At 58.5% G+C, this 27,453-nt stretch overlaps 1 protein-coding gene across 1 annotated transcript; it reads right to left on the bottom strand.

Annotated features, from left to right (window-relative positions):
* Positions 1-27,453, bottom strand: COL18A1 (collagen type XVIII alpha 1 chain). Its single transcript, XM_088536726.1, has 43 exons — positions 26,439-27,453; positions 25,527-26,153; positions 17,647-18,191; positions 14,154-14,237; positions 13,912-13,971; positions 12,833-12,971; positions 12,634-12,737; positions 12,495-12,521; positions 12,195-12,383; positions 12,070-12,096; positions 11,925-11,987; positions 11,742-11,828; positions 11,589-11,642; positions 11,347-11,496; positions 11,145-11,207; positions 10,942-10,986; positions 8,911-9,051; positions 8,740-8,811; positions 8,063-8,089; positions 7,755-7,799; positions 7,543-7,605; positions 7,011-7,046; positions 6,798-6,887; positions 6,469-6,498; positions 6,335-6,361; positions 5,586-5,648; positions 5,376-5,450; positions 5,198-5,233; positions 5,008-5,061; positions 4,545-4,619; positions 4,107-4,178; positions 3,487-3,529; positions 3,038-3,100; positions 2,651-2,694; positions 2,343-2,465; positions 2,094-2,238; positions 1,902-1,975; positions 1,607-1,735; positions 1,346-1,381; positions 932-1,237; positions 630-827; positions 356-471; positions 1-275 (listed from the first exon to the last, which is right to left on the bottom strand). The coding sequence occupies exons 1-43, from the start codon at positions 27,415-27,417 to the stop codon at positions 62-64; spliced, it is 5,640 nt and encodes a 1,879-aa protein (XP_088392852.1). The 5' UTR covers positions 27,418-27,453; the 3' UTR covers positions 1-61.

A 27,453-nucleotide genomic window follows, 5' to 3' on the forward strand; every position in this document is an offset into this window, starting at 1 on the left:
GGGAGCCAGTTCGGCCGGCCTGGCCCTCCCTGGGAAGGCGTGCAGCGTCCCAAGCGCGGTGTTACTTTTTGGAGGCAGTCATGAAGCTGTTCTCGATGCACAGCACCACGAAGGTGTTCTGGCAGCTGCTGGCCGCCTGCTCCAGGAGCTTGCCCGTGCTCAGCGAGGAGGCCTGGCCCACGGCAGCTCGCTCCTCTGTCCTCCACGTCTCGCAGTAGCTCTCGGGCAGCCGCCGGCCCTTGGCGTCCGAGCCGTGCCACACGCTCTTCTGGGGCCTGCAACGCAGAGGCACGATGCGGCCGGGAGCGTGACATGACCCGATGGGAGCTGCCCGCCCCGGGCATCATGCACTCACCACGCCGAGTCCCGCAGGACGTCCCGGCCGTCGAAGGAGAGGATGCGGGCGCCGGGCCGCAGCGGGGCCTCGCTGCCCGCAAAGAGGGCCTCCCAGTTACTGAAGAGCACTTCGTCCTGGGGGAAAGAGAGCAGCTCAGCCCGGCCACCATCCCCGCTCCCCCCACCGTAGCATGCCTCCGAGATGCCACTATTCCCAGCGGAGGATGAGCATGCACCGTCACTTGAGGCTGTGCCAGCCAGCAGAGCAGCACTCCCTGTCTGATGACACCTACCCGGAGGTTGACGATGGGCACCGTGCTGCGGTCGGCCCTGCGCACGATGCTGTAGAGGTCCTGGAGGCGGGAGGAGAGGAAGGCGCGGAAGGTGCCCAGGAGACCGACCTCGCGGGCTTGCTGGAAGCACTGGAAGTCGGCGCCGCGGATGCCGCGCATGCTGCCGCTCAGAGGAGCATTCAAGGCCACCAGGTGGAGCTGCCAAAGGGACACAGCGGTCAGCCCACAACCAAGGAGCGCTCGGGCCACGAGGGAAGCTGGCTGGCCACCATGGACATCTCCATGGCCCGCTGGGGACTCACGGCAGGCTGGAAGTCCTGGTGCACGTGGGCGGCTACAGGGGCTGGATCTGGCCGGCGGTTGATGTAGTAGCTGTTCAGGAGCTCTTGCTGGTGCTGGGTGCCATGATGGAGCGTGGGCTGCTCGGGAAGGCGGTGCTGGTTGGCCACGATGTCGTCCCCTCGCCAGGGCCGGGCGGTGGGTGGCGGGCTGTGGTTGCGGAGAGGGTGAAGAGGCCCACGAGGCTGGTAGGGGTGCTGAGACCCTGATGGGACAGCACCACCGTGAGAGTAGTGGACGCTGGGTGGCTTGTCGTAGACTTCGTTGTCCTGGGACAGGAGGGAGAGCTGTGCTCAGGGCCGGGGCTGCCCAGAGCTGGGCTGTGGCAGACAGCTTGGGGCCCCTGCCCACACGCTGTCGGTGGAAAGGGGACTCACCAGAGCGGAGCTGGAGATCAGGGTGTGCTCCTCGAGCTGCAAGGACAGGGCATATTAAAGCAGAGCAGAACCACCACTCTCCTCTTGCTTACACCAAGGGGAAGGCACCTCAGCACCCCACAACAAACAGTGCTGCCATGAAGCAACCAAGTACCCAGCAGCAGGGGTGTCACTGGGTCCCTCTGATGCTGGGTGACATGTGTAAGGCACGCCAAGCCCAACAGGGGAGCAGGCTACGCGACCACCCCACCTGGCACTCACCAGCACCTTGCGGAAACCATTGCGCACGCGGACGTAGAGCTCCTGCCGGTCAGCCAGGAAGACAAGCCAGCCCTCGGGCAGCTCGTGAGCAGCGCTCAGCATGGCCTGGTACGTTGGCAGGGCACGTAGCTGTGGGCGCAGGGCAGGTGGGTGCTGAGGGCTCAGTCAGCAGGCCCAGAAGGGGAGCAACCTGGGGCATGGCCCCAGTGTCCCCCGGGCTCTGCACTGAGGACAAACATGGGGGTGGGCAGGCAGAGGGATGACCCTCCTCTCCTCCCCAGCTGCCTCAACTCACCCCAGGAGATGTCCCGCTGGAACCTGGTGGGCCAGGGGGTCCTGGTGGGCCAGGAGGGCCAGGAATGCTGATAGCTAGGTGGAAGGGAAGGCCAAGGTGGAAGGGATGGCCAAAATAGAGATGGTTGCCCCAGCTTGGTGCATGGGACAGGGAGAGGAGGGGAGATGGGACAATGTCTGGGCAGGTACTCACCTTGCCTGTGCGGGCCTGGGAAGGAGGGAGGACCAGGGGGGCCAGGAGGGCCAGGAGGACCCTGCCGCCCTTCATATCCAATGCCAGGAGGTCCCTGAGGTCCTGGAGGCCCTGGTGGTCCAACAATACTGTCCCCCTTTGGACCCTATGGAGAAAAAGAGAGCATCCATGAGGCCCTTCCCAGCCTACTCTATACCACTCAGATCATGGAGACATCCCCAATCCAACCTGTGTTCCTAAGGTACTCACCGGCAGGCCAGGGTAACCCTGGGGCCCTGGTGGGCCTGGCAGCGCGGAGATGCTGGAGCCATACAGTGGTGTCCCGCCTGGTTCACCCTTCTCTCCCTTGAGGCCCGTCTCCCCTTTCTCACCCTGTGGAATAGCATAACATGAGCACGATCTGCACTTCCTACACCAGAGCATCCCAGCTGGGCTCCAGGCATATGCCCGCACTGTCCTAGTGGTGCCTCAGGACACCAAGTCACCCAGCAAGATACTCTGGCCACCTCACCCACCCACCAGCTACTGCTTGCAGTAGCTTGGGGCAAAGGGCTTACCCGCAAGTTGGCACTGAATCGGCTCAGGTCATACGGGAACTGGCCTGTGGAGGGACAAGGAGAGGAGTTACGGTGGCTGGTGCTCACCACCGCACTGGCATTGCCTTGCACTTGGGCTCCCAGATGGAGGCTCTCTCTTCCCAGCCAGTAAAGTCATGGGCACAATTAGGAGCCACCGCACGTGCTCTTCCCCGTCATGAGGAGGATGCAGAAGGCTGAAAGCCAGCCCAGGAAAGGGGCATGTGCTGCTTGGCCAGACTGTCCTCATAGCACCCGAGAGTAAGATCCTTGTGATGGCTCAGAAACGGGCCAGTGGAACACGTGTTGATGTTACTATGAGATGCCTCCCACACATACTTCTCAGCCTTCAGAGATAGAATTGCTCACCTGGGGGACCTGGAGCACCAACATCTCCTTTTTCTCCCTTTTGTCCTGGAAACTGGTGGAAGCCTGAAAGAAATGGAAGTGGTGATGCTCTATTGGATCCGCAGCATCCCAGATAAAGCAGAGCATCTCTGTACTCAGGAGCCAGCCCACACATGGTGCCCAGGGGTGCCTGCTGTCAAGGCTTTTGACACAGAACTGAAATGATGGTGCTTTCCACTGCACAGGGGTAGTTCTGCAGATGGGAACTAACCCCCTCAGTTCAGTCTTGCCACACAAGATTGGGATGCATTTGTGAAAGGCACTGCAAAATCCCAGTTTCCATTGGGCTTGCTTGTCTGCAGAGTCCTGCAGGTGCAGGGGCACTCTGTCTGGGACCACTTCTAGTTCCCACTCTTGTTGAGGGTCCCCAGCTTGTTCCATGGGGCTGGGACATGGACATCCCCCCTTACCAGGGAAGGCCGGCAGAGCAGGATGGCTGGTGTCACCGAAGGCCTGCAAATGTGCAAGAAGGGCAGTTTTAAAGACAGTCGCCTCTCTGCAGGGCTCTCTAAGAGGTCTCCCCGTACAGAACTCCTTCGAACCAGAGCTCGCATCCTTCCCCCCTACTGTGGGATGGAGCAGTCCTGGCCAAGCTGGCCATGCTCTGCCAAAGGGGCACAAACGACCCACCAATAGGACCTACCTAGTCTGGCACCATTTGCTCTTATGGTTCAAATCCTCCAGGACACCGAAAGAGTGAGCTTTTGGGCAGATGACACCTCATACACTGACCTCTGTGTTCTCCCCTGTAGTGCCAAGTGCTGTCCCATCGCTCTCACATCTCTCCCACCGCCCGCTCCTGAGAGGCATGGGGAAAGGCCTGGGCAGCCCATTTGCACGATGCTGGCAACACCCCCCCAACCTGGCTCTGGCAGAGACATCCTTCACCCTTTCTGCCTTTGACACCCACGACACTAGGGAAACAGAGCTCGTAGGCACCGTGTGGAATCCTTGGCCAAGACGGTGAGATCAGGATGAGCCAGTATCCAGACGTACATCTAAGAGAAGAGGCAACTATGGTGCTACTTACGTTGTTGTTGTCGTAGACAACACTGCCAGGTGGCCCGGGAGGTCCTGGAGGGCCAGGGGGACCTGGGAGACCCTGCAGAAGAGAAAAAGCTGTAGGGTTCTGGCAAATGGGACAGGGTGACAGTTCCCGCTGGGGAGGCCGGGGCCAAGCCTTGCCCCAGAGGGGACACCCACAAGTCACTGCTGTGCCCTGAGGGTGTAGTGGCTGCTCTCTGGAGTTTTAGATGCAACTATTCCCTCCTGCCACCTGCTTCTGACCCCACCAGAAAAGCAATACACCGGGCAGCATCAAGAGCCATTTACCTCTTTACTCCCCTCCTGGGGAGACAGGTCTTTCTGCTGCCCCGTGCACATTTTTGCCCTTCCCTGAAGGGACTGCAGCCCCAGGCGAGCCCCCCCGGTCCCCTTTCCTCGCTCTCCGGATGCAGGACGCACTCACCCGCGGGCCCAGCAGGCCGCTGACGTCGGCAGGGTCGCCCTTCTCGCCCTTGAGGCCGTTCATGCCAGGCCGCCCCTGCGGGGCACAAACAAGCTCATCTCCACGCCAGCCCCAGCGCGGAGGAAGGGTGACACTGTGGCATGGCACGGAGCAAAGCAGCCCAAACACCTGCGGGGCTGAGCCCCTCTGCTCGTCCCCGCAAGGCCAGCACCCCGCCACCACGCCGGGATGCAGGCACAAGCGGGGCTCCCCTCTGGGCCTGGCATCACTGCTGAGACCCCCTCAAACCTCTGCCCCAAAATGCTCCTGGCAGAGTTTTGAGGTAAAAGAGACAAGGTTTGGGGGTTAGGCAGGTGAGAGATGGGCAAACAGGAGGGCAGCTCTGGCCAGGATGAAGGAGGAGATGGGGCTCGTGGCAGATAGGCCTGTCAAGGATGGACAACAAACCAGGAGCGGTTCTTACAGGTCTGCCCGGAAAGCCAATTTCTCCCTTCTGTCCAGACCGTCCGTGGGGGCCCTGGAAAAGGAAGAAGGGGACACAAGAAGCATCCATCACTCCTTGGCTTCTCCCCAACTCTGTCCCCTCCCATCCCCATCTAAAAGCCTTTTTCCTCCCCAGTGGAACCACAAGGGCAACAGAGTCGCTGACTTACAGATGGGCCCACTGGTCCCCGTGGCCCTGGCTCCCCCTGCAGACAGAGAACAGGAAATTATCATTACGACCTGGAAAAGGAAGCAGCCCTCTTTGCAAATGGTAATGACTGGGAGTCCCTCTTTTGGTGGGACATTTGGGCCAAGAAGCCCTGGGAATGGCGCATCATGTGCACTCACCTTTTCTCCTTTCACATTAGCAGCTATGATGGTCCCGTCTGGGCTAATGATGACACCAGGCTCTCCCTTCTCGCCCTGGAAGAAAGTAGAATTGGATGGACAATGTTCTCTTCCTCGGTGCTGTAGGATTGGCATCGCTGCCAACCCTGGAGTCAGAAGGGAGGAGGAATGGGACCACAGCCACCCCACGGAGCTGAAGTGGCCAGTTACCTTCAGCCCTGGGGAGCCCTGGAAACCAGGCGACCCCGGCTCTCCTTTCGGTCCCGTGGGGCCCTGCATGGAGAAGCAGAGTCCCGTGTCAGCCCCATCAGCAAAAGCAGACCCCAGCCCACACTGGTTGCCTTTCCCCGCTCCATCTCTGCTGCCAGACTCATCCTCCCCACCACTGTGGGAGGCCGGGGCTCAGCTGCACGGCTCCCAGAGCAGTCTCAGCCCAAAAGTCAAGCACCAAAAGGCGTCAGTGCCGTAGGAGGGCCAAGGCTGGGGCCCTCTTGGAGGAGCATGCAGGAAAACAGAGGGCATCCGATGGGCACAACAAGGCTAAAAAGCTTCAGCAGACCCTTATAGCAGAATTTTAACTGATGGCAGGTCACAAAACGTGGGACGGTAACCAGACGCTTTAAATAAAAAAAATGTTTGGACCTCTCTTCCCAGCAAGGAAGGCTAAATAGGCTCCTGCCAATCATCAGCGTCTCATAACATCTTCAAGCTCATGTGAACTTTAGTATTAAGCTTTATATGCTGTTAGTTTATTTCTGGCAAGTGTTCATCTGCTCTATTCCCCAATGGACAATTTGGTTGGATGCCTTTTAAAACAGCTCCTTGGATACTTTTATTTTCTCTGCTTCCTGGAACCCTCCTAGCCCCTGCCTGGCACCCAGAGCTCCCTCGTGCTCCACCCCTCGCTGCACAGCACCCGCCGCCCTTGCGGCCCCACAAAGCCCAAGCCAGTGACCTACCGGGAAGCCGGCATGGCCCGGTCTGCCCTGCAGGAAGGCAAAGACACTCATGAGAACACACCAGGTCTTTTCAAGAAATGGGATGCATCCCAGGCATGGCCAAAGGTGCACACAGGCAGGGGTGAGGCACCTACCTCCGGGCCTGGCAAAGCTGCCAAAGACTTCTGGAAAAACAGACAAAATAGGGCGTTAAACCAACCTTTGCTGTGTCCCTCAGCCTGGAGCATAGGCAGAGCTACTAGAGAGATCCCCCTCAGGCTTTTGCTGATCTTTACTCATGGAGAATACTGTCTTGCCGCTCACTGACACAATTTTAGCTCCTGTCACATGTCAAGTCCCACCCAACATGATTTGGCTTTGACTAAACTGTTATTTGGGGGACTCATCTCTCCTCAGTTCAGGAGCAAACATGATGTTTCCTAGCCAGGCCATGGGAGCATGGAGGAGGGGAGCCATCACTTACGTCTTCGTTTGAGATGTAGACGACCTGTCCTGGTGGGCCAGGTAAGCCAGGAGGGCCAGGCAACCCAACACCATCTTGGCCTCGCTCACCCTGTAAGATGCAGGTATTCAGCTCCCGTGTTGCCCACCAACAGCGAGCCCAGAGCCAGCTCCATCCACATCCCACATCCACCGGAGGAGGAGCATCCCCTGCAGGGACCAAGCCAGCACTTACCTTCTCACCGGGGCTGCCTCTGTCACCTTTGGGTCCCTGGAAGAGGAAGCAAAGGTAGGGGAGTTTCCATAAGTAGTTGGAGCTATCATGGCTGGCAGGCTGGCAAAGGCCTGCCAGGCAAAGGCTGGCAGCAATAGAGACTGCTTCTGCCTAAGCTTAGTAAAAGCCTTTCAGATCACTGCCTGCCTGATAGGTTCAGGCTGCAGCAGGATGAACCAGCGTGAACCAAAGGGACATCTCCAGATCGCTAAGGGGACGCATTTGGATGGCCCTGGAGGGGCTGGGCAGAGTCTCCAGCACACAGGCACTGCTGAAGGCACAAGGAGCTGGCTGTGAACAAGGCAATATGCTGATGGGGTCAGGGCCAAGCTTCAGAGCAGGAGGAGAGCTGAACGTACAGGGGCACTTCAACTGCTGAGAGCAGTGGAAGTCACCCCATAGTGCAAGGAGGCCCAGCCTGGGAGCCAGGAGCGGGGCTTTCAGGAGGCAAGGATGCTGAGAACATGTGTTGGGATGAGGAAGATGCTCCTACCTGTGGACCGGGGAAGCCCTCCAGGCCGGGGCGGCCATCCACACCAGGCAGGCCAGGGTCTCCCTGTAAAACGAAGAGGGGCAGACTGAGGTGTAGAGGAAGAAGTCATCCCAGGAACCCCAGGGTCCATGAGACCAGAGGTCTCATTCAGTCCCAGGCAAATCTGAGGGCTACATGCAACATCCCAGTGGTACTGGAGGAACTGATCCTACCTTCAGTCCTGGCAAGCCAGGCTGCCCAGGGCTGCCAGCATCTCCCTGCAGGGGAAAGCAGTGTTAGATGGCAGGGGCATGGACTACAAAAGCCTACACAGCACACAGCCCCCCAGCATTGCCATCCCAGGCTCCCTGCGGGCCCACCCTGCCCTCACAGCCAAGGGAAGGATGTCTCAGGAGAGCAGCTGGAGAGGAAACAGCCCTGGGAGCACATTAGAAAAAAAAAAAAAAAAAAAAAAAAAAAAACTTTGAAGGCTGGCTCTGCCACAGTACAGTGCTGGGAAGACATTTGAATCGCTCCTCACCTTGGTTCCCGGCAATCCTGGCAGCCCCTATGAATGAGAACATGGCCATGAGCATACAGTAACTGCCCGAGGGATCTGGGGTTGGGCACATCCCCCACATCCTTCGGCACATCTCAAGCCCATCAGGATCATTAGAGTTCCTACTGCAGCCAGCACCCTGAAGCACCCGGAGATGCCACCAGGGCAGAGAGGAGCTCTCTGTGCCCATGGAGGCATGGGGACATCTCCCTCTTGCTTAAGCCAGGGCAGAGGAGTTACAGGCACCAGGCATCAGGGACTGGAAGAGGCACAGAAAGGTCCCTCACATGCCTGTGCATGTGAAAAGGAAAAATTTCTTAGCAGTGAGGGTGACAGAGCACTGGAACAGGTTTCCAAGAGAGGTTGTGGAGTCTCCTTCTCTGGAGATCTTCCAAAACCGCTTGGATGCCACCCTGTGCCACGAGCTCTAGGTGACCCTGCGTGTGCAGGGGGGTTGCACTAGATGATCTCTAGAGGCCCCTTCCAACCTCAAGCATTCTATGATTCCATGGAGACAGGAGCACAGCCCTTGGCTTTTCCTGCTGATGGCCCCTCCCAGGCATGGTGCCTGATAGGATTCCCACGGCTTTGGGTAACCTCTCTAACCTCTGCACTGGCTCTTCTAGGGCAAGAGGGAGAGAAGGGGTGAGAAGAGCTACCTGTGGTCCTTCAGGCCCGCGTGGTCCAGGGGTACCAGCTGCAAATGGCAGCCCTGAGCCCTCCATGTCACCCTAGGGCAGAAGAACAGACTTAGTCGCGTTTGCACCCACTCTTCCCACCTCACGCCATGGCCATCCCCTCTGAGCCTGCCGCAGATGAGAGGCACTTACAAATCCAGCTTCGTACCCAGGCCCTGGTGGTCCAGGAGGGCCTGGGGGACCTGGCTGCCCTCGAGGTCCGATGGGTCCAGGAAGACCAGCTAGCCCCATTTCTCCTGGTGCTCCTGCTGGCCCTGTTTCTCCTTTGTTGCCCTGCAAGGAGGAAAGAACAAAAGGAAACGCGTGAGACAAGGTGCCACAGCCCGTGCTTGGCACCTGTGGAGCATCCCCACGCTGGCAGCATGCCTAGCCAGGGGGAAAGAGTGCAGAGCAGAGATCCTTTTCAACACATATCAAACGCCCAAGCTACATGCAGGCCAGGAAGAGAAGCAAAGGGCCCTGTAGACCCAAACCACCCCTGAGGGTAAGGGATGGATGTTCCCCTATATGGCACTTTTCCCCGGCAAAAGGGCTTTGTGGGAAGGGGCAGGGCCCAGCTCCAGCTTGCCACGTGCTGGCACTTCACGCAGTGCCCTGACAGCTGGGACATTGCCCCAGTCCCACATGGCCTGGTTGTCCTTGTTTGGTCCCTGGGTCTCTGTCAACTGGTTCCTTTGCAATGTGCAAGACGGCCACCAGAGGTTAGTCTAAATTCAAAAACGCCGTTTCGTGTGGTTCCCGTGCAAGCAGGTAGCGGGACATGCCTGCAAAAAGGGCTGGGAGGCAGCAGGAGCCCAGGCTGGACACCCTGCCCGCCACAACCGCCCGTTCCGCGCAGGGAGGCAGCAGGATGCAGAGCAGCTCGGTGCTATCTCGCCTGCTCCCCGACAGCTCCGGGGCGAGTGGCACATCGGCACCCAGCTCCGCGCGGGCGGCAAGGACACATTGGGAACAGGCACATGCTGTTAGGGCAAGCCAGCAACCAGCGTGACAAGGGCGGCACAGCAAGCACTTCGGCTCGACGTAGGGAGCTGGAGAGAGGGCTCTGCCCACCCGGCGGCAGAGAGGTGCCCGAGGGGAGGGCTCGCATGCACCCCTCGGTCTGGACATTGTTTGAACCAGTGCAGTGGGTCCCCGTGTCCTCGCTGGGCCAGCGACACGGGGGCCAGGAGGGCACAGCCATGCCAGTCTGCAAGACGCAGGGCCCTCAGGTGGCACAAGGGCCGCGGTCACCCTCTGCAGGGAGGGCAGGCCGAGCATGCACGGGCCTTTACCTCGACCCACGCCTCACCCAGGGGCCGGGATGTGGAGCAGAAAGAGAGAAGCCCGGACAGGCAGGAAGGGAGAGGAGGCAGTTTGCTCTGGTTAGACGGGAGAAGAGGGAGTGGAGACAGAGAGAAGAGTGACACGCAGAAGATGACAGGCCATTTCCGAGGAGGCTGCAGGCGCCTGCCAGGTCACCCGTGGCCGCCTGCGTGTTTTCACACCCAACACCACAACCATTCCCGTTACAATGCTCCCTCTGCAGGCAATTCCCCCATGTGCCATCCTCCCAGCCCAAAGAGCTCCCCAGCCCTTGCATGTCTCAGCAGAAACATATACCAGCTCCTCTGCATTTGGCACCCTTTAAAAAGCAAAAGAACGGGCAAAAGTGGCTGAGATTGGTCCATGGCTGCTTGAAGGAGGCAAAGTACTTGCTGTATTCACAAAACTTTCCAGTGTTCAACCACTAGTCCTAGATTCCTATCACTAGTGCAACCTAAGCAGATACTTGAAAGCCCTGCTCTGCTAGGTCCCTCTTCCCTCCTCCTGCATCCCCAGGCCCCACAGGGAGTCGCCTTTGGGGATGATATTGTAGCGCTCAGCTTCCCCAGTCGCTTCCCAACAGGGTGAAGCTGAAGGAAACTCTGCGGGAGGAGCCGCGAGGAGATACAGGAGCACACGCAGAGGGTACAGAGTGCCACGGCCCCACGGCAGAGGGGCTTGTGAGAGCAGAGCCCTTCCCAGTGCGAGGGGAGGCCGCGGCACTGCTCTGCTCCAAGGGGAGCGTCAGCGCGAGCCGACCCATCTCCCACCCGATGCTTCCCAGAGCACCATCCCTGCCTGTAATGGAAACAGCTGTGCTGCAGCTGGGATTCCCCACGCGAGACTTGTGTACGGTACCTTGGGTCCAGGTGCTCCAGGGAGGCCCAGGTCTCCCACATCACCCTGGGGAGAAGGAGAAGGGAAAGGAGAGTATGAAGAGGCTGCCTTGCTCCAGCTCCAGCTGCAGTCCAGCCCCATGCGCAAAGGCACAGAGTAGTAGGTGCCAGCTGCCCCATGGGGCAGTGCAGTGGGGCGGGTGGCCGGGCGATGGGGACACTCACCCGCTCTCCTTTGGGCCCCGGCTGCCCAACCATCCCGTCTGTCCCAGGAGGACCTGGAGGACCCTGGAAGAGGAGCCGCCATCAGCACAGTGAGAGGCTACAGCGCTGGGTCCTCCTAGCCCCACGGCACGGAGCCCCTCGGATCACTCCAGTGGATTATCCCAGCCCCCCGGCTGCGGGGATGGCTCCCCCATGCACCTACCGCTGGCCCTGGTGGCCCAGGGCTCCCGTCTCGGCCCGGCAGCCCTGGTGGTCCCGGCAGGTCCGTGCGGTTCATGCCGAATCGTCCCGGCTCCCCTGGCAAGCCGGGCACGCCGGGAGGCCCTGGGGGCCCAGGTGGCCCACGGGGACCCTGCAACACAAGAAGGTGCCGATGGCTGAGGGTGACCCCACCAACTCCTCCTCAGCAGGACAGGAAAGGGGGTCCGGCGCCCAGGGACTCACCCGCAGGGTGTCTGGATCGCCACCAAAGCCGGAGCCCTCCATGTCGATGAAGGTCTGGAAGTGAAGGCCAAAGGTGCAACATTGGAGAGGGGATCTAGGCAGCACAGGGACGCTGCCCCATGTCACCGTGCCCTGTCACAGACCCCCACCTACCAGCTTGTCATGTCTGAAGGAAGGTCCAGGTGGTCCAGGGGGGCCCGGTGGTCCAGGTGGGCCCCTGGGGCCAACTCCAGGATCACCCTGGCACAGAGGAGAGAGAGGGAAGTTGGTGACCATCACTGAGACGCTTGAGGTGGTGACCATCACTGCAGCTTGGCTGTCTGCACCGCCACTCACCTTCTCACCCTTCATCCCCGGCTCTCCCGGTGTCCCGGGGAAGCCCTGGGGCCCCGTGTCCCCCTGCCAAGGGAAGAGTGGAGGTGAGTGATTGATAGCAGTGGGGGAGTCACAGCTGCCCCTGCTCGACCCCCTGCGCACTTACGGGTTTGCCATCCTCGCCAGGATCGCCCTAGGGAGAGCGGAGGGGAAAATCAGTGCGTGGGAACGCAGCAGGAGAGGAGGAGGAAGAGGAAGGCAGCTCCTCCGCACAGGGACGGATTTACTCACAGGCTCTCCATCTCTGCCGGGGGCTCCGTCTTTGCCGGGCGGTCCCGGAGGACCGGAGGGTCCTGGTGGTCCGTTGAGCCGCTCTGCGCCGGAGCCGCCGGGGGGAAGCGCAGCAGTCCCGGGGGGGCCGGGCTCGCCAGGTTCACCCTTCTGGCCCTTGGAGCCAGGGTAGCCAAACCCGGCGCTGCCCTGGAGAAGGAAGGGGAAGGCATCTCCCTGTACCCAGCTCATGGTGGTAGGTCCCCGTGCACCCCAGCTTAGTCCTGAATGAGCCCCCCTTCCCCACTAACCAATGCTCACCTTGATGCCTGCATCACCTTTTTCTCCCTGCAGAACAGACAAGCGGAAGGACAGATGTCAAACCAAGACACAGCACGGGGATGCTTGAGCCCCCGCGGTGTTGTGTCTGCCCGGGGCCACATGTCCCTCTCGCACCAACCTTTGCACCTTTGGCGCCGCCCGTCCCCGAGACGCCGCCACTTCCCGAGTCCCCTTTCGGGCCACGTTCCCCTTTCTCCCCCTTCTCGCCTTTGGCACCAGCGCCTGCAAGAAGGGAGAAGGGGACATCGCCACTGCCACGGTCCTCCTAGGACTGGCCGGTGCAAAGGGGCCAAGCCACCCGGCCGGAGCCGCGTTACCTCCTGCAGCTGCCCGCAGCATCTCCTCTGTCCTGGGGCGCTCCGCTTGCGGCAGGGATCCCGCAGCGATGCCCGGCACGCTGCCCGCAGCCACGGGCGGAGAGGTGACAGGGACAGCATCCACCAGCCCTGGGACACCCTGTGCACAGGGAAGCAGGAGAGTGTGTGAGAGCAGAGCTGCTGGCCCAAGAGATGGACGCAGGGTGGCAGAGACCCATGACAGGAGAGGTACTGGGCACAGGCATGTCCCTGCTGCAGGGGCCAACAGCCTTGGAGGGACCTTGGACAAGGACAGATCTCCAAGATAACTATCCTGCCTGAAACGTGTCGGTAGTCAAAAGCCTTTGCAGGCTTCTCCCAGGAGTTAAGTGCTTTAGCTGTCTGCCTCTGCACTTGGCCTCGGCTGAATGAGCCAACCTTCACCCTCCAGACTGCAACGGGGAGTGCAAAGTGTTGGCTGGGAGGGTTTTATGGGCAGCACCTCCTCTCCCTGGATTTCTCTGCTTCCTTCTCAAAGCGCAGGCACAGCGATGCCACAGGACACCCTGGGACCGTGGCCATGGTGGGAATGCAGGGACTGCCACGTCAGGAGGGTGGCGTGCGACGGCAGGTCCGGGAGCCGCACTGTGGCCACACCGCCAGCAGCCCTGCACGGACACTGTGTCCTTTCCAGAGCCACCACCGCCCGGCTCGCTCTCACGTCCTCACACGGCACCCACTGCCTCCGCGGCCGGACGCTGTTTGGATTGGGATGTGCGCTCCCAGCGCGCCAACGGCACGCTTCCAGGGCCTAATGCACAGCTGGGAAAAGGGAGGCTTAGCTATTCCCTCCGTACAGCCAGGAGCGGGAAGCCATCCAGGCTCAGCAGCTGAAATGAGAACATGCCCACGGGCTACTGGATGATCCGGCCACGGACCGCCTCCCTGCAAAGGCCTCGCAGAGTATGAGCTTGCAGCACCGCTGGTGAAGGACAGCGTTACTCAGCAGATAGCTGAGCATCTGCAGGGCTTGAGGAGCCACCTGGATGCAGCCACCAACACCCTGCAGCTAAAGGCAACGCCCTGCAGCACCAGCTCACCCTGTCTCTTCCCAAGGCATGGCGTCCATCCTCGGCTCCGCTGCCAAAATCTCCCGAGACCTACGTTGGTCCAGGAAGAAACAGAGAAGATCAGTGGGGTGTCAGGTCCTCTCCTCCCCTGGAGGAACCCCAGGCCCCAGCAATGTTGGAGAGGCAGATGAGATCCTTATTCAACACCAAGAAACGAGGAATTCACCTCCAAAACACACATCGACCAGGTCTGGCAGCCACCTGGCACTCACCTCTTCAGCATCATCCTCCTCTTCCTCACACTGGTGCTCGGCTGCCCGGGGATCTCCTTTGAGCTTCAAGTCGGCAATCACCCCCTAGGACGAAGCACACCGAGGAGCGTCACAGATGCAGCCCCACGACACGGGGCACAACCCATGAGAAAAATTCCTCTGCCTCCTCCGAAACCAGGCCGGCCGAGCAGAGGTCACAGCCAGGATCAAGGCAGCCAGAGAGAAACATTTTTGCTGGGAATTTTTGGACGTGGTCCTCGTTTCCCCTTCTCCATGGCATGGGGAAAAGCACTTCCTCGCTACCTCGCTGCTCCAAAGAAAGGACTGCTGGCCAGCCCTGCAGCCCAGCGCGGCCCTGATTTTGTGTTTCTTAGGTTAATCCACACTTCCCCACCATTTATTTGGGTTTTGCAAGGACTGTATACAGTCCAACCACTTATTTATACAATGCAAACTCTTTACACAATGCAACTCAAAGTCTTTCATTAGAAAAAGCTGCTTCTGGGAAATCACATAATCACATGGCCCCACAGCTGAGCTACCAAAGCCAACTAGGAGAGGAGCATCCCCTCGTAGGACTCCACAGGCCGGTCCCATGGCAAACCTGGAGCTGGCAAAGTAGCAGTGAGGGCGTTGGGACCAGCAAGGTCTTCGCCTTAAAGCGGAATGCACCGTAAGCACCTCTTCTCTTTGGGAATAAACCCCATGTGTGAGAAAACGTGTGAGCATTTCATTTTTAATTCCCTTTCTCCTCCAAGGAAGACTCAGCTAAATGATCTTGGCTATAGAGGGAACATATAACAGCTCTCCAGGAGCAAAGGAGCCTTGGGAACACAAGAGATGAGCAGAAACAGCGCGGCTGTTGATGAACCATGGAGCAACTGAGTTATGACCCTACCCTGCTCATCGAAACAGGGGGGTTATGTTCAGGTACCAGCCTGAAAACATGTTTCCATGAAGAATGAAGGTTATCCTGGGCATCTCTGGGCAAAGTTGCAACACTCACCCCATGCCAGGTCCTTCACATTGCTCAGGGATGAACAGGGCACACTGCTGCCCTTCACCTTCCCAGGACCTTCCCAGACCAAGCTGCAGAGCTGCAATCTGGCCCGGCCACCTGATCTCCACAGGGAAGCGGAGAGCAAACCACCCTGCCAGGGGCCACCCAGCCCACAGCGGAAGCCGTGCTCGCTAGCGAGCTTGGAGAAGAAAGATAACTGCCTGGGCAACGTCCTGCTTGTGCTCTCCCTCTAGATGAGACACCTAAAATAATATTTGGATTCACTTGAAAGCACAGCACCCCGTGTGCAGGGAAGATATCCGTGCTCAGGAAACACATTTTAAGAAAACAAAAGTGAGAGGCAGCTATGAGGCCAGCGAGGCTGGCTGCAAGGAGCAGGTCTAACACTCTCATGGCAGCTCCAGACAATAACCACGTGGCTCTGCCTCGTCCTTCACGCACCCGGGCTCATGCTCCTGTTTGCATCTGCTCAGCAAACAAACAGCCCCATGGGCATGTTTCTGCAACCGCATTTCCTGAAAGCGGCCTGCCCCAAGGAACTCGCCTGGCATCCCGCCGGACACACCAGGAACAGGCAGCCTTGCGCCTCCAAGAGCACTCGGTGCAAGGCTTTTCAGAATGCCTGTGCAGTCCCAACGGCCCCTTCCGCCAAAACTGCTACTTTGGAAAGTCTTTTGGGATAGAAATCTCTACTGGAATGCAGTTAGGGCTATGGAACCAGCCCACAGCAAACACTCCTCGGGTGAGTTTTGAGCCTCCTCCAGCTTCCCAGCCCTGGTGACCAAATCCTCTCCTTCCTGCCAAGCACCAGTATCAAGCCTAAGCTGCTTCTCAGTCTGTGCCTTGATAAATGTAACACTTACCATTTGCTTTTCCGGTCCCAGGGTTCACAGGAAGCTTCAGAAATAATCCATTTCCAGCCCTGAACCAAAACATCCCCTGGAGGGATAGTTGTAAGGACCCAGCAGCCCAGATAAAGGGAGCAGCCAACATTCTTGGTCCCATTGGTCTTATCTGGCATTCAGCTGCAATCAAATCCTCCTACCGGACTACAGCCCGTGTCCCTGATAATGGTAACCTCCTGTTTTATCTGCCATCCCAAGGGCTTCTGCACTGCCTGCAAACTTCACCCTTCCAGGTTTTATCCCACTGCCCTCATCACTGACAGAACCGCTAAGCTATGACCAGAGGAAGAACAGACCCCAGGGAGACCCTGCCAGGAGCAGTCAGCCTGCCCATTAGCAGCTCTATTTGTGACTTGTCCTGCAGCCAGGTTTAATCAGCTCTACGCCCTGTTAGTTCCAGATAACACAAGTTGGGTTGGTTTATAATGGAACAAGTGTTGGGAGTGGGTACTTTTCATGCTCACTTGCTCATAGTCTTCCTCTCTGAGCCAGACCCACCATGTGTTAGAAACATATGAGTGTTTTGGCCTCTGCTCCAGACTATTTCTCTGCATTTGCCTTCAAAACCAGGCAGGTGTTGTCCCAAACACCTTCCAATACAGGAACAAGGCATTTCTGTGTCAGTGGCCTGGCTGTCCTGGCAGGCTAAAGATTGCTCTCCAGACCCTTGATTTCCAGACCCAGGAGCCAGTGCCACACTGAGACAGCAATCCCGGAGTAATCTGGTCCTCAACCCATCAATGATTAATTCTTTCCTGAGGGAACTTTCTCTAGCCTCTCCCCCACGACTTGGTTTAGCTGAATCACAACTGCAGCGTTTCTGGCCACTGGTCAAGACAATGTTTAAGCTAAGAAATGCAATTTGCAAAGCCCAGGCACCATGGGAAAGCGTAGCTCCCTGCTTTAGAGCTGCTCTCATGCAGCTCAATCTAAGACAAAGAGCAGTCTTGAATTCTACTTTCCTCATTATTGTAGGGGGATTTCCATGTTCGTTCAAGTGTGGTGCATTTTCCACACACTTTCCATAAATCTTATCTAAAACATAACTCATTCTTAAATCATGGATTCAGCTATCACCTTCTCTGCCTGCTCTCAAAAGTTTTCCTGAAGATACCATTCAAAGTCAGCCAGCAAAGATATGCTTGGGCCCAAACATTTTTTTCCAGCTAAGAGATGTATTTTACCAGCCAAATCTACAGACATTAAAGAACATGGGTATTTTTAGCAAAGTGGAGATTCAAATAGACTCTTTGCGCTGTCCCCCATGTCTGCTCTACCAGTGGCTAAAGCAAGTACAGGCAATGGTGACTGCAGCAATGCAACCCCAACCCGTCCTTCCAGCCTCCTTGCAAGCTTACCCTTGAGGAGACACAAGAAGGTAAAGTTTAATGCATCAAAAACCATCGTGACCCTCCCCAGGCTTCCTTGGCAATGATCACAAGAGCACATTCACTGGCTTAACCTCTGGGCACACAGAAATCCAAGGTTCAGCATAGCCTAATGTCACAGCTCTTCAGTTTCAGACAAGTTTTCTCTCAAACTGATATGGGGCAAGCTGAGGCCTTACCTGGTATTTATCTGGGTCAGCTCCTCCAGCCTGAGCCACGAAGAGCCCAGAACCATCTTCCAGCTCCATCTCATCCGGGGAGCGCTCGAAGCGGACCCGCTCGTGCTCCTCACAGTCCAGGTAGAGGACGACCTCGTCCTCCTCCACGCTGATGGCGAAGCGTGTCCACTGGTTCAGCAGGGTGGGCACGGCGAAGGTGGCCGCCGCGTAGGAGCTCTTGGAGCCTGGCTCTGTGTAGTAGAAGATGATCTGCTGCTTACCCGCCCGCAGCTCCGAGAGCTTGACGCCCACATAGATGATACTCTGCAATGAGTCTGTGATGGCAAAGAGCACGCCGGCCCGGGGGGTGGTGGGCTGGATGTGGAACAGGAGAGAAAAGTCCCGGTAAAAGGGGCTCGGCAGGTGGTACCGGGCCACCTGGCCTGTGTTGGCATTGGGTCCAAAGACATAGCCTGGGTTGTTGTCGGGGCCGTAAATTTTTTGGATCTCCTCTGGTGGGGGGTCTCCGATCAGCTCCAGCAGGCTGACTTCTGTGCTCAAATTCTCTGCAAGAGAAGAGAAAGATGATGGTGGCCTGATGGTGTCACACACCCTCACCCGGACACCCCTTAGCAGGTCTCCTTTCTCCTAGTGTCCTGGGTACTTCAGCACACCAGCTCACCTGCTGGACCAGAGCGCATCACCTCTGGAAGGACAACTGAGGGCCACCCTCTTCCCACACCAGGCAACATGCCCTCCTAATGCGACCTCTTTATGGGACCCACTTTTGCAGCTCCAGGGACATGTGAAGGAGAGGGAAACTGCCAGGCCCAAGACCAGGGATGTCATGCCATGATGAACTCCATTTTACGTATCAGCTGCTGAACCCAAAAACTCCATCTAGCCGAAGGAAACATTTCATTCAAATGCTCATTTCATCTTCATTCTTTCAAACCTTTCAAACCAATTAAATAATAGCTATATATATATATATATATATATATATGTCACTGAAGTGACACCAATGTTCATCATCTCTAAAGAGACATTTTGATATTCAGTAAATTCACCCCCAGCTTCAGCCCTGTTGCCTGAACAGCTTTGACCCTGTGCTCCCCAGATGCTGCTTTTCAGTAATTTCCTCTGCCCCACCTTCCCAGGGCTCATCCGAACCGCCCCACTGTCTGGCCTCCAAAGCTACATGATGACAGGCAGGGATTTTCCCCAAGGAGCAAGAGGAATTTTTACATGTGGGAATGGGAGGAGGAGAGCAGACTCAGGTCTCCCGAGGGCCATAGACAATTTGCAGCCCTTCCAGGGCCTACTGGACCTTTCTGCCTCTGCGCAGGCTGCTGCCGTGGCCCTGGCCAGCCTCTGCCCGCGCCGATTCAGACGTGCTGCGTGCGGCACGTACGGCCAGTGGGACTGGGAGCGAACCCCGGGAACGCGATGCCTTGCGAGGGCCTGTGCATCGTCACGGAAAAGACCAGCATTGGGATGATCCCGCGGGATGCGTGAGGAAATGGGCATCTTCCCATGCTCCTGCAAATGTGCGGCATGGCCTACTGCTGTATTTTTTGGCAGGTCCAAGCTTCCAGGAGTCCCAGCACGGCTCATTCATGAGGATACCATTAAAAACCATGGAGGATAACTTCCTAACCACCCAGGGAATACAAGCAAACCCAAGGCAGGCCAAACAGCAGGACTTGGCTCTCCCTTCACTTTCCCTGCCAGCACTGCCCAGCTGCTGGCAAGGAAGACATCCTTACATCAGCATCCCCCAGTCGTAGGTTGCCCCTGGTCTTGGGGGCTTCGTTACACAGCAAACAGCGGAGAGACTTACAGGAGATCTGGGGGTTGGATGGAAAATGCAAGTTCCTCTCGCAAGGAGACTAGAGACCTCTGCTGAGGATCTCCCTTGACCCCATCGTGTCAGACAGCTCTTTGCCAACCATGAACGTGGCACCGGGTCACCAGGAGGGTGGCAGTTACAGCGCAGACGCTGCAGGCTCCCCGAGCATCTCCCATTGCAGAACTCGCATCCACGTGCGCCCGTGCACCAAGAGGACACGCATGGCCCCTGCTCTCATCCAGCCCCAGGGGCAGCACCAAGCGCTCGGAGGCAACCGGCCGCCGCGTTCCGCCTGCGCCTTCTGCGGGGGTCACGGCGACCCCCACGTGATCCCACCCCACGGGAGGCTCCGGGACGTGCAGCTGCGGAGCAGCTTGCAGGGTCATCCTTGCTGGGAATAAATCACAGCCTTCCCACTAGCAAGCTCCCATTGCACTGCCTGGGAAAGCGTCTCGGGTTGACGCTCCCCATCTCTGCCCAGTCAGCTTCCCAGATGCTCTCAATTTTAAGATCAGCTTCTTTTCTGACTCTTTTTCTCAAGGCACTTTAGGGAGTTCTGGTCAGAACGGTCTCTCCTACCAGGCACAGCTGAACATCTGGCCACGCAAGTCAGCCCTCTGTATGTAAACTCCTGTTGTTTTGGCAGCACACACATCCTCATCGCCCACACAACGGGTGCTGGATTCTTCCTTTCCTATGTCAACCTCTCGGGCTGGTGCCAACGGGGTTGTTTTACTCTGGTGCTTTTTAACTCCAGGTTTCCCAGGAGCAAGGGAATCCACCAGCAATTCCTGCACACGCGCTGCCCCGCAGTCCGCACGGTCCCCATCTCTGCCAGCTTTCTTCTCGAGGTCATTGCCACTTCTGGGAAGAAACAGTCCAACCAGCAGAGCCTGAACCCAGAAGCTGGAGAGAGGTCAGGACCTGGACCTAACTTAGCCCCGCCAGTCAGGAAGTTTGGTGTCAGCTGCAGCCCCCCATCCCCAAGGTGGGAATAAGAGGAGCTTCTGGCAAGAGCTGAGAAAATTCAATGTCCCCCACCCCTTCCCTGCTCCTTGTCACAACAAGTGAGGGGATTGCAGAGCAGAGGTGTGCTGAGCCCAGGGAGAAGCCATCAGGCAGTGGTGGAGGAGGCCAGGAACCTACACGCTGCTCTGCAGTCAGGTATTTTCCTCTAGAGCTCTTAAAATTTAAGAAGAAATCAGCCCAACCCTGCCCAGCCCAGAAGGAAAACATGTCTTTTGGGACAGTGGGAGGAGACAAAACCCCTGGTGCCTCTTCCAGCGCCTGGAGGTACCTGCACAGCTGGCAGGAGTCCACCCAGCACAGGCAGAGCATCCCCACCCTCCCACGGCTGCTGAGTCACCAAGGCCGGGGCTGGCCCCATGACAGGGCGGCAGGAGGGATGCTGGAAATACTGGGGATTAGTGCAACCGAGGGGGTTCCTTACCAGAAAACCTTCAGTTCTCCCCGTCTGGGTGCACAGCTTGGAATCTGTTCCGTATCCCACCGCCCCAAATCCCCCACAAGTCATCAGCGACTGACTCCAAAACTGTTACCCCAAAACTGAGCACCCAGGTGTGAGGAAACCTCCTTCCTTGTCTTGCATCCGCTTCAAACATCCTGCAACGAGATCGGGCTTCCCTAGGGGAGCATCGTCACCCCACGCCACAGGGAAGGACCCCAGTGCTCTCCTGCGGCCCCTGTCCTTTACACAAACCTCACGCGAATGTCACGCAAGCCCAGGAGCGCCCGTGCTGCGGCGAGCTCCGCGCCGTCCAGCGCCACAGGCCGTCCCTGCGGCACGCAGGAGGGAACGCCGGCCAAGCGAGCCCCGCGAGGCTGCGGGGATGCCGCAAGGAGGTTTATCTTGGGTCGGAGGCAGCCAAACTCGGAACAGCTTTAAGCCTAGAGGAAATTCGAGGTTCCTCCCACGGGTCCGGACAGGCTCAGATGGGTCTAAGAGCGACTGTTGCAACGTCTGCATCCGGACAACCTATCCTCTGCCTTTGAGCCTTGGTGAGGAAGGCTGAAAGAGGCTTTTGTTAGCAATGCAATTTGCAATCATGTTTTCCCTAGTGTTTTAACTGGCTCAGGGATCCCCCCTCTGCTCCTCTCCAAATGCACCGCTTGTTCCCTGGCTTGGAGCTGGAGCCGGGCAACGATACAAGAAGGTTTCTCAAAGACAACAGATTGCGTCTTTCCCATGCACAATATGCAAACAAATGTGGGGTCAGGGATGCAAAGCTGGAGGGAGCCTGGGGAGCAGGCGGTAATGGGACACCCCTTCAAACGGATGCCCCCCTTCAAAGGGTGATGCTCTTGGCAGGTACCAGGCCCTGGAGGCATAAGGATCCCAACCCAACTTGCAGGAAAGCTGTGCTGGCAGGAGGCTTGTGTGCAGCAGAGCCAAGGCTGCCTCCCGCGCAGGGAGCAGCCAGTTGTCCTGCTGCGTGACCTCAGGCAGCTCGCGTACGGCGGGAGGGACGCGCACGGCCCTGCGAGCTGCAGCTTTGCGAGCGCCCCGAGATCCCTCAAACCAGATCAACGGGCTCTTTCCAGCAAGAGAGTCTGGGGGAAAAATCAATCTCGGCCAGCAGCGCTGGACCACCGTCCCTGTCACTTAAAGGCACCAGAGCTCACAGCTGCTCTGGGCTCTGTGATCAGTGTCCCATTGCCCCACATGCCTTGTCTTTCCTCCGCACACGCAGTTACCAAGAACGAGGATAACCCTGCTCAGCTGCCCGGCCCCCTCACTTGGGCCCCACAGCCCCTCTGGGCGCCCTCCCAGCCCACCGCAGAGCAAGGGGTCCCAGAGCCTGCAGGAAAGGCCTCGATGTCCTGGAGCCGGTGCCATCACCAAACAGGGACACCGACGGCTCCGGTCCCACGGCGGGAAAGGAGGCTCCGTCGCTGTGATGGCCTCACGCCGGCAAGGCGCCCGCAAGGGACCGGCTGGGGCTGCGCCAGCGCACCGGGACACGCGCCTGGATGCGCCAGCGGCTGCAGGGCGGGACGGGCCCTCTGCCAGCGAGAAATCCTCGTCCAGGCCCGAACCCGAGACTCTTCCAGCGCTGCTGACTACAATGCAATATTGTGCTCTGGCCTCTAGCAGCTGGAAGTGTTACAAGAACAAATACCAGCAAGAAATGAGATATGGCGCAGTTATTTTGCCCCTGAGCCAGTGCCATTATCCAAGGGCTGACTTGCTGCAAGGTCCCGACTTGCTGAAACGCCTGGCTGTGCACGGGAGAAAACCCACGCACAGCCCCTTTCCAAACCAGAGCCCTTTAAGCCACAGCACCCAGAGCCTCATGGAAAGCAGCACAGACCAAATATCCCACTCACATCAGTCCCCCCTGTCCCCAGGGCCAACCACCAGCACCTGCCTCAGACCACAGGAGACACCTCCATGGGCTCCAGGCTGGATCTTGTTGCAGCCAACCTGAGGGGTTGCTGGATGCTGCAGGGCTTTTTGGTAGAGGCAGCAGGGCCCTTTCTAGCGCTGCCCTCAGTGGGGTGGCCGCAGAGCTGGCGCCGAGGAGAAGGCAAAGCCCTCGGGCAGCGGGCACATCCGTGGGATGCCGAGCGGCTCTGCGGGGACGTCTCCAGCCTGATGCAGGTGCCAACCGCATCCCTCCGCTTTCGGCTAAAGCACCTCGCTGTTATGTCCCTAGAGGAACCTGGGAACTGAGCACTCACTTCAGCCTGCAGTAAACCCTCCCCAGGGATGGCTCCCGGCTCCGAGCCGCCGGTCCTTGGAAGGCGCTGACCTAGGACAGGACACGGAAAGAGCGGCACCTCGGTCAGGCCCCGACACGTGCTGTCCTGCTGCTCCGCATCCCTCTCTCCACACCAAGCATCTCAGCACCACCAGGACGGCAGAGGGACCCACACGAGCAGGAGCGGACACCTCTCAAGCCCCTCATCGCACCCCGCAGCACCGCGCAGCACTGCGCAGCACAGCGTGCTACGGCCCCGCGCTGCCGCCTGCCTCCTCGGGACGGCAGACAGCGCCGAGCCTCGACGGGCCTTCTGGCTACCCTGCTGCCGAGTGTCTGGGAACTCCAGGCGAGCGTTTTGGTGACGCCCTCGTGTCACCCTGAGGGACTGCCGGCAAACAGTGCTGCTTTAACAGCCAGGGCGGAGGGGTCAGGGCCCGGGGGAGCCATCCTCCCTGCATGTGTGCATCCCTTGTCTGCTGGTCCCCACTAATCACCTCTCTGAGGGCAGCGGGTGCCTTTCAAGACAGCCTCGAGGCCATCTGAGCTTGGCAGCCCCAGGATTTCACCCAGCAGGACCAGGCTCTGCTGCGGGAACACAGCCTCATTCAGAAGCTCATCTCAGCACGTCAGCATTAGGACATCAGGAGGGAGAAACACACAGGGAGAGTGGCAGAGCGAGGCCGGGCACAGCAAGATGCCTCCCCAAAATGTTTGAGAGCTGCTCTAAATCCATTAAATAAGAGCGCTAAAGGCTCCTCTGAACATGATGGCTGGTCCAGTTATGCACTGCTCAGAGCTGGACTACCATGCCTAACGGTAGCCAGGAGTCAGTGTGCTGGGTGTTAACCCAGAAGTCCCGGGAGAACAAATAGCACTTTTGGTGGAAAATGAAGGTACTACCTAGCACTCCAGTGCCATTCCTGCCCCATTTTCCCAGCACGTTCTGCTTCCTTAACAATCATTTCTGCTCTGACACCTGGACACACATTCCTATTGCTCTGAAGAGCATCCACAGTCTGTCTTCCCCTTTATCTTCTCCCCTGTAAAGTGAGTTTGTCTGAATGTTGAAAGGGTCAAAATCACCCAACAACGGAAGTTGGGCACAAAACTGAGTTCCAAGCAGAGGGGATCAAACATTAGCCGCATGTAAATCATTAACCCCGAGGCAAAGGTGCTTGGGCAGCTTGAGAAGAGAAGAGCAAGCACATGCATGTGCATGCAGGGTCACAGCCCCCACCCCAGCCCACAAGGCACTTCCTTCAGCGCCTGCTGAAGGTCACCTTGAAGTATCCCCAATGCCATGGCTGCTCTGCGGTGAGACCGAGTCAGCTCCCAATGCTGAACTGGTCAGGTGGGCACAGGGAAGAGCCTGGCACTTCCCAGAGCAAAGGCAACAGAACCCGAGCTCAGCTGCAGGGAAGCTAGAGCTGACCCAAACACATGCCCATTGGGAAGCTCAATGGAGCCAAGCAAGCCCAGTTCTGCCAACGCCTGGCTCCCAAGGTGAAAGGAGACTTGATATGCTGCAAATTTCTGCTTTCCTGATCCCTGGACCCCCAAGACAGGCAATAGCTCAAGTCATGGTCATATCACTGTGACAGGCAATGCTGCCTGCAAACCGGCCCTGGACACAGGCATGGACACAAAGCTGCCACGTGTGCTCAGGGGGCACCCCAAGGACAGGACAGGGATGCTCAGCCTGGGAGAGGGAGCCAGAAACCAAGAGCAGTCGCTACGTGGAAGAGATGACGCTGGACGGACAGGGATTTGGACAGAGGTCTCAGCAGCACCGCACAGCGACAAGGGAAAATCATCCCTTGTTGCTTTCCAGCCGGCACAACCTACCTGGCAGCACCGCAACCCCCCACATTGCAGGGTGATTTTCCCCCAAATCAGAGTTAGTTGCCCTGTCTCTCCACGCCCGCGTACCCACCCTGCCACTGCCTGAAGGAAATGGGGGAGAGTCTGAATTAGTTGCCCTGTCTCTCTATGCCCGCGTACCCACCCTGCCACTGCCTGAAGGAAATGGGGGAGAGTCTGCACCAAAGCTGCATCGTGGGGAGATGATGACCCAAGCAGAGATGAGCAAAGGGGTGATGCAGGAGCAAGGTGAGAGGCTACAGTGTCTCCCAGATCTTAGCCTGCTGAGAAGCCAGGTCTTCTGGGGGGACAGGTACCTGCTGTATCATGAGCTCCAACCTGCCCCCAGGAAAGCACAGCAAAGGATACATACCCTCAAACACCCTGAAAACACAGGGTATCTTACCTGCTGGGGCTTGGGGAGGGACACACACACAAAAACAGAGATTACCCAGCCACATTACCTGCAGAAACGTTAATAAAGACACAAGAATACCCTCCGTCCTCCGCAGGCAGCGAGTCGCATGGCAGAGGCAGGTGCCCAGCGGCCAAGTGCATCCAGCAAAGGTCTCTCACGGCCTCGCAGAAGCCCTGGCACGGAGGGGGGGTTATGGGGACAGAAGCGTTACACCCAGGGACCAGGAGCAAGCAGAGAAACCACTCCAAGTAGCGGTGACACCGGGATTTAAGCAGCCCCTCCCACTCATGCAAAGCATCCCGAATTTCCACCTCGCTGCCGTGGCCGAGATAATTTGGCAATCTGAAATGCTTGGTGCCCAAAATGGCACAGGAGGGCAGGTGGGCTGGGAAGGGCAGGCAGCGACCGGCCTCTGGCGTCAGTCCGGGAAAGAAGGAAGCAAACCCAGCACCGTTACTACTATAAAGTCGCAGAGTGGAGGTTAGTAAATCAAACTCGAGAGGATCAGAGTTATCGGCAGGAGGAAAGTCCACGTCATTAGTTGCATTCCCGTTAGGAGCAGAAGGCCTTCGGGTCCCGTTAACACCAGTTAGCGCCAGCCCCCAGCGGCCAGCCGGTCGTCCAGCGCCTTGCAACACTTGGCTGCTGCTGCTACGTTTCAGGCTCTGGTCCCCTGGCAGGGTGGCACTTGGAGCAGCACGGGGCGGCCCGTCTCGCGTGCCAGCGCGAGGGGACAGCTCCAGGTGTTCTGCAGCGCGTGGCATGGCCGGTGCTCCATGTCGGGCCCTGAAAGGCGCTACGTGGGCCGGCTGTGCTTTGGGGCTTCCTAAGCCCTCTCCTGGGAAGGGCTCCTGAGGAGGTGCCACCTGCTCGCGGGCACCGTCACCTGGTGGGAAAGGGAAAGGAGCACTACCTGGACGGGGTGTCACCGGCCTCTGCAAAGACACCCGAGTCCCACTCTGTTCGCTCTGCGGCAACGTGGGCTCGGGGAGCACCAGCTCAGGTCCTGTCGTCGACGGGGGGCTTTCAGTGGAGTTGCTGGTCGCATCCTGCCCACGTTCGGGCGCCATGCTGGGAGGAGCTGCCGTCGAAGCGATGCTCGTCGGTGGTGCTGTGCTCTCTGGTGTCCCTGTGATACCACTGTCCTCCGGCTCAAGTCCACCGCGGGTGCCGTCAGCTGCAAGCAGGAGCTCCATGCTGGACACGCTCTTGTTCTCTGCAGGCACCACCGTGCCGGACATGCTCTCACTGCCCGCAGGCAACACCGTGCTGGACACGCTCTCATTCCCTGCAGGCACCGCTGTGCCAGACATGCTCTCATTGCCTGTGGGCACCGTCACGCCGGACACGCTCTCACTGCCCATGGGCACCGCCGTGCTGGACACGCTCTCATTCCCTGCAGACACCGTCATGCTGGACACGCTCTCACTGCCTGTGAGCACCGCTGTGCCGGACACGCTCTCGTTCCCTGCAGGCACTGTGGTGCTGGACATGCTCTCACTGCCCATGGGCGCTGTCATGCCAGACACGCTCTCGCTGTCCGTGGGCACTGCCGTGCCGGACACGCTCTCATCCCCTGCAGGCACCGCCGTGCTGGACACGCTCTCATCCCCTGCAGGCACCACCGTGCTGAACATGCTCTCACTGCCCACAGACACCATCGTGCCAGCACCCAGCTCCTCGCCCTGCAGGCTGGCGACATCCCCTGAGCCCTCCTCATCCTGCGCCACCATCCCCGGGGAGCTGCTCGTCCGGGGAGCTGTCGGAGTGGAGAGCAGCCCCGTCACCAGCTCAGATGCAGCAGTTCTCCCTGCAGGTGCTAGGGGTGTCCTTGAGAGCCTGGAGCCACCCCAAAACCAGTTCAGGAGCTGCGCTTCGCAGTAGCAGCCACAAGCCAGAAACAGCAGAAAGCCCAGGCAGCCTGAAGCCGGAGCCATTCGGAGGAGAGGAAAACAGAGGGAACCAGAGAAAAA

The sequence above is a fragment of the Tinamus guttatus genome, unplaced genomic scaffold (assembly GCF_059628265.1).
Source record: "Tinamus guttatus ecotype Peru unplaced genomic scaffold, ASM5962826v1 Tinamus_guttatus_pri_ptg000702l, whole genome shotgun sequence".
Taxonomy (NCBI): Eukaryota; Metazoa; Chordata; class Aves; order Tinamiformes; family Tinamidae; genus Tinamus; species Tinamus guttatus.